Below are 6,000 nucleotides of genomic sequence, written 5' to 3'. Positions count from 1 at the left end.
ATCCAGCCAGCCTGGTCTCCCCTGGGCTGAGGGTCTTCACGGGCCACCTACCGGCACACAGATGCCGCCACCCACGGCACAGCCGACATGGACACAGAGGTGCTGACTCACAGGCAGACACAGACACACCAACACTGGGACACAAGAAGACTCTCTTTCCTTGCAGACCCCATCCTCCCACACACAGACCGGCACATCCTAGGAGTTCCCATCACACACTGGAAGTGTTAGTATACACATGGACACCCACAGTCCCTTCAGACCTGCGCACACACACACAAAAACAAACAGGCACCAAACTTGCTGGTCCACACACGAGGACCAAGGACCTTGGTGCCCCAAGGAGGAGGTGCCCGGTGCCATTCCTCTCTGGATCTCCATACCCCCCCCAGCAAGGGCACAGAGGAAGCCCCTGGCAGGTGATGGGCCAGTGGTTCACATTCCTGGCTTCTTCCGAGGAGCTTTTAAACGTTTCTGATACCACGCTGCATACCAGTCCAATTAAATTAAAACCTCTGGGGGTAGGACCAAGCATCCGTGCTTTCTAAAAGACCCTCTGGAGGTTTGATTCTACAGCTGGGGCTGGAAATCACTGATTTATAGAATCCATTCCACTGGGCAAAGCCTGCTCTGATTTCCCTAACAGGCCCACTTGTGCTGGGCATGAGGTTGGGATGGGCTGGGTGAGAGGGTTGGAAGGCTCAGAGGAGGAGCTCACAGTCTAGTTGGGGCAACAGACCCTGCACAGATGGGACAATTAAGGAACAATACTCAGCAGACGGGATGCAAGCATGTTCTGGGAACCTGGAGCCACTCATTTTGGAGAGAGGCCTCAGATGGGCCAGCAAGACAGCCAGGTTGGTCCGGGATCAGAAGGCCCTGCTCCAGGCCTGGCCCAGCCACCCCCCCCCCCCCAGCTGTTGGTGATGATGATAGCACAGGCCTGGCAGGGCAGTGAGATGGGCAGCCTTTGCACTGGTTCCCTGCCTGCCTCTTGTCACTGCCTGGCTCCCTCTGCTTGGCAGCTGTCCCCTCCGAATGCTCCAGGCATGGGCCACCAAAGGTGCTTGAATTTCAGTAGGGTCATCTGTAAGCTCTTTGTCATCCTTAGGGGATGAAAGGTGGGGCAGTGGCAGGCAGCTTGAGGCTACAGAGTAGGCTAGTACTACTCTGCAGTAGGCTACAGAGTAGGCTACAGAGTGCTACAGCACTCACAGACATTTGTGTCACTTGTGAAGGGGGACATGCATGCTGACATCCACAGGCGCGCACTGAGCCAGGGGTTAGGCCCAGCCTCACAAACAAATATGTGTAATTGCACGTGCAGACTCACATTGGCACCCACTCCTGCCCAGAGATGTACCCACAGAGCTACACAGACACAGACAGGCAGGCACACTCACGCGCGCGCAAACACACACACACGCGCGCGCACACACGCACACAGCCCCATGGACACGTGCATGAAGACTCATCCTGGAAGGGGCTGGGCCTCCTCTCTCCCACGGATGGCAGGGTGGGATCTCAGGGATGACATTGAGAAGGAGAGGGCTAGATTCCACCGTGCCCATCTAGGCTCCCAACCCAGAACCCGTGGACAGAGAGCCTTTTCACAGTTCCGGGCATGAGCTTAACTCCAGGCAGCACGGAGGCCAGCCACTGCCCCGCTCCCTGCCCCAGTTCTGCAAACCCCTCCTTCACTGCCCCTGGGCAGGGAAGGGCCAGTGCTTTGCAGTGGAAGGGGAGGAGGGTACCCCCTTTATACACATCCTCCTATCCAGCACACCCCTTTATGCCAAGTATAGAAGAAATGAAGTCTCCACTCTACTCCCAAATGCCATGAGAGCATGAATTTGCAAAAACAGGCCTTCTTCTCTACTCTCAAAGTCAAGCCTCACCCGGGGAATGGCTGGCCACCACCACACCCCCACCCCCACTCCTTTGAGAGGCAGTGGGTACTAAGGTTAGGCCTGCTGACCAAGGTGGGGATTGTGCTCTCGGGAATCCAGCTCCTTATGGGTGGGGTGGGGTTAGATGGAGCAGAAGGAAGGTGTCAGTCTTCAGACTGCCCAGGCCCAAGACCCTGTGCTGGGTCCCTTCAAAGGGGGCGCAGTGCGGGGAGGATATGACATCCAAGAACAGGTCAAGGGATCAAGGTGACCTGGGGTCTCCACCTTCCAGCCCTTGCCCTGAAAACAGAGGGCATGCAGCAGGTATCTGGCCTCCCTCGCAATGCCCGCAGGGGGACATTCACAGAGCTCACCAGGTACCCCCCGGCCTCCTGTGACCCTGGCCTCCCCCATCCCGGGGAGTCCCAGAGTCCAGCCAAGGGTGGGCTCCTGAGTCGGCTCCCCTTCTGGCTCCCTTCTGGTAAAGCCAATGGTCTGAGGAACGAGGGAAGGTCAGAAACACACCACAGGTGCAGCCAGGACAAGGCCCACGTGGCGCCGAGGTCCCTGGGGTGGTGGACGCCATTCTGGCGAGTCCCTTGTCTCCGCAGAAAAGAAGGTGCTGGCAGGTCAGATAGAAACTTGTGCTTTAATATATCTCTGTGTGTGTGTGAGTGAGTGTATGCGTGTGTCAAACGACTGTCTCCAGGGCCTCAGCTCTGGGCCTCTGTCCTTGTTCTCTGCTCATCCTCGCAGCCAGTGCAGGCCCCCTCCCTGGCGGGCCAGCCCTGCCCCTGGGCACCCCGGCTGGCGGGGGTCAGTCTTTGGTACGATGCGGACACTTTGGTGTGCCGGGGGCGGGGTGGGGGGGCCACGCAGCTCTCATCATCTCTGCAATGCCAAGAGGAAGATGACCATGGGCCCCCAGAGCTGTGGGTGGGGCTGGCGGGGGGCTCCACTGCCCGGCATCACCACCACTGTGACAAGAGAAAGAAGGGACACAGGCCAGGGCTCCGGTCAGCTTGGCAGGCCAGGGACTAGCAAGCTGCCCCCTCCCTCTGGAACACCTAAAGGGGAACACTGCCCTCACTGCACACAGACATGCTCACAAGTGCAGATGTGAGGTTGGGTAGTGTGGGGGTTAACTTAAGCCTTCCAGGACCTAAATCCTTGCTCTGCAGCTCACTAAGTCATGGAGCAATTCACCTGACCTCCGTGGGCCTGTTTCCTCCTCTATAAAATGAGTCTAACCATCAGTGCCACCCCAGGGGCTCTTGTCCTTATGACCTGAGATTACACATATATGGGGTTTTGCACCCTGCCTGGTGCGTGGTAATCACTCAATAAATCCCAGCTGTTATGACGGCAAACACCTGGCACTGGGGGGTGGGGCACACATTTACATCTGGACCCCCCCACACACACACACATACACAGACATACCCTGACGCAGGCACAGGAGGCATCTAGGTACTGTGATAACTCGGTAAGTTCACAGGAGGGCACAGTTTAGTCTTCTCATTGCCCTACAAATGTCCCATAACCTGAGCCAAATGTCCCACCTAAACACACCAGCATCTGTTCATGCAGTCACGGACACATGCGTCCCATCACCCAGTCGCTCTGAATTGCCATTCAGCCCTGACACCAACAGGTGCCTACCCACAGAGCCCACCCTCCCAGATTTGGCTCCTCCCTCCCTCCCCATCTTGCACCTTTATTGGGATCCATCTGCTTCCGGGGACACTCTCCCTTCTTCAGTGTGACGTCATCTATGGCAATATCCCCCAGGTAGCCAGAGCCTCGAACCCCCTCAAAAATAATCTGGGGTGGGGTCAGAGAGCAGAGAGCAGGGATTAGGGGGTTCTGCCAGAGAGAACTCCCAACCCCTTCCCCTCAGTCCACTGGAAGCCCCCATAACCCCTGAGTTTCTCCCCAGCTCCTGGGAGGAAGCCCGAATCTTCCTCAGTGTTCCCTGGCCAGACCACCAGCCTGAGGGCTGGGAGAGCCTCACCTGGAAGGGCCCGCTGGGGTTGATGGGCACATGCGCCTGCTGCCACACGTTGCCCTTATTGCCACTGAGAGACCAGGCGTGTGTGTCCAGGGCCCCTTTGTTCCGGGACCGCACCAAGAGGTTGAGGGAGCCTGTGGTGGGGATGAAGAGAGGGGAGCAGTGAGGATCTGGACGACTCCCTCCCCTGCCACTGCCCGCAACACTAGCCCAGAGTGGTTCACATCCCATTATGCCACGGCTCACAACACAGGACAGAGAGGATGGCAGCGGGCTTCAATTCATCAGGACGCCTTGCAAATTTTCCTTCATTCCTTCCTTTCCTTTCTATTCAGCCAATCCCCCAACCCCAAACACACACACACACACACACACACACAATCCTTCTTCCTCTGGAGTGGAGTTGTCCCATGCGGTGGGGCCCATGACTGAGCACAGAGCAGGATTCCCAAAGCACACAAGGCACACCCCAGGCATGGGATGATTTTTTCTAGAGGCACAGGAATGGACTTTAAAATTTTTGATACTTAGAGGCATGTTTTGAGAAATGAATAAAGCAAGTCCTTCAAACTCACGATTTCTCTAATATTCACACTTTGGACAAAGCCAAGAAAATGAGAGGGAGTTGCTTTAAAGAGAGATATTTGTATCTATGCTACACAGCCACAGTAAAAACAGAGGAAGTGAAACATTGAGGGCATTTGCCTGTGGGTGCTAAGCTCGTGTGCCCACAGCCACAGGGGCCTGGAATTCTGGAGGTGCTGGGGACCTTGGAAAAGGGGGAGGGGATCGTGACTTGGCAAAGAGCACCCAGGCAATGTCATGCCCCTTCCCAGCTCTTCCAGCCTACCTCCAGTCCCCAGTGATGGGAAGGATCTGGCTCAGAGGGAAGGGGAATCAATCTTAGCGCCCGGTGGCTGGCATTTCCATGGCACTGCCCAGAGACAAAGCCACACCATCTGTGACACCAGATAGACAGACCCCCGCTGGGGAAGAGCCACCAAATGTTACGTGCCTGAGATGAAAGGAGTTGGCCAGAAAGACACAAGGTCTGGGGACAGCTGGTGCTGTCCAGCTGCCAGGTGAGCTAGGAGGGGAGGGAGGAGGAGGGAACGGGACAGCAAGAAACACAGACTTCCCCAGAGGCAGAGTAGGTCTGGGTGGGGACCCTCGTCAGCAGATGGGCCCATCAGAGGACTGCAGCCAGCCAGAGTGGGCCAGGACGTGCCACAGAGACTTCAACAGGACCAAGCCCCAATACCTTTCAGGCTCCTCACAGAGAGACCCTTCTCTCTTCCCCCTCCTGGAGCTCTTCCCCCTTCCTATCCCCCTCAATTCCCATATCTTTTCTGCCTCCTCCACCACCCTGCCCCAAGGCCACTAATGGGGAACCTCTCTTTTCACTGCTTGAACAAAAATTGAATTTCCATCCCCTTTCCTGAGGAGCCCATCAGCTCTAGGGTCTCTCCTGCTCAGGGGATTCCTGACTGCCTTTCACAGCATCAGCCAGGGCCCAAGACATGCAGCCTCCCTTAAGGGTGGGCCTGCTCACTACGGTCTTCCCTGCCTCCCTTGCCATCTACAAAGCCAAAGTAAACTCCATGCTGGAGTCTGGACAGAGACTCCAGCTCTCCCACCTCTGGGCTTTTGCTCAGCCTCTTCCCACTGCTGGAGACTCCCTCCCCTACCACATTGCCCTGGCCAAATCCCTCCTGTGACTCGAGGCCTCTCTGAAATGCCATTTCCCCCCAAGAAGTCTTCCTAGGCTTGAGTTGGGAGTCCTCTGTGTTCCCTGGGAACCCTGAGTCCTTCTACATCAGTGCTCCAGGCCCAGACCACTGTCTGCTCTGTAGTGTGACAGAGCCATCCACATCTTCTCCTCCCATTGGGCTCTTTGAGGGAAGGTCTGCAGTTGCTACAGGTTCTCAATAATTAAATGCTGAATAAAGAACTGTTTACGATGGTCCTCACAACTGAAAGAGGACTTTCAGAGAACCTCATGGTTAGAACCTTAGACCTCCCTATCATTCATTTGTTCAACTAGCTGAGCCCCACTATGTGCCAGGCACTGTTCTAGACATAAGAGATATGTCAGTGAAT

General features: G+C 56.1%; 1 protein-coding gene across 2 annotated transcripts in view; it reads right to left on the bottom strand.

Annotated features, from left to right (window-relative positions):
* Positions 1–2,525: 2,525 nt before the first annotated feature.
* LOC111147610 (MAM domain containing glycosylphosphatidylinositol anchor 1) overlaps positions 2,526–6,000 on the bottom strand; it is a 53,068-nt gene continuing 49,593 nt past the window's right edge. The window contains exons 15-17 of one of the 2 annotated variants that reach the window (XM_022503765.1): positions 3,904–4,034; positions 3,605–3,713; positions 2,526–2,866 (exon numbers count right to left, since the gene is read on the bottom strand). In XM_022503765.1, coding sequence (XP_022359473.1) covers positions 2,775–2,866; positions 3,605–3,713; positions 3,904–4,034 — 332 coding nt within the window. In that variant the 3' untranslated portion in view covers positions 2,526–2,774. Of the gene's footprint in view, positions 2,867–3,604; positions 3,714–3,903; positions 4,035–6,000 lie in introns of those variants that run through there. The other variant, XR_002640643.1, reaches the window with a different exon arrangement.

The sequence above is a fragment of the Enhydra lutris genome, unplaced genomic scaffold, assembly GCF_002288905.1.
Source record: "Enhydra lutris kenyoni isolate GAN:26980312 unplaced genomic scaffold, ASM228890v2 scaffoldscaffold17, whole genome shotgun sequence".
Classification (NCBI taxonomy): Eukaryota; Metazoa; Chordata; class Mammalia; order Carnivora; family Mustelidae; genus Enhydra; species Enhydra lutris.
This window is presented reverse-complemented; position numbering and strand designations above follow the sequence as displayed.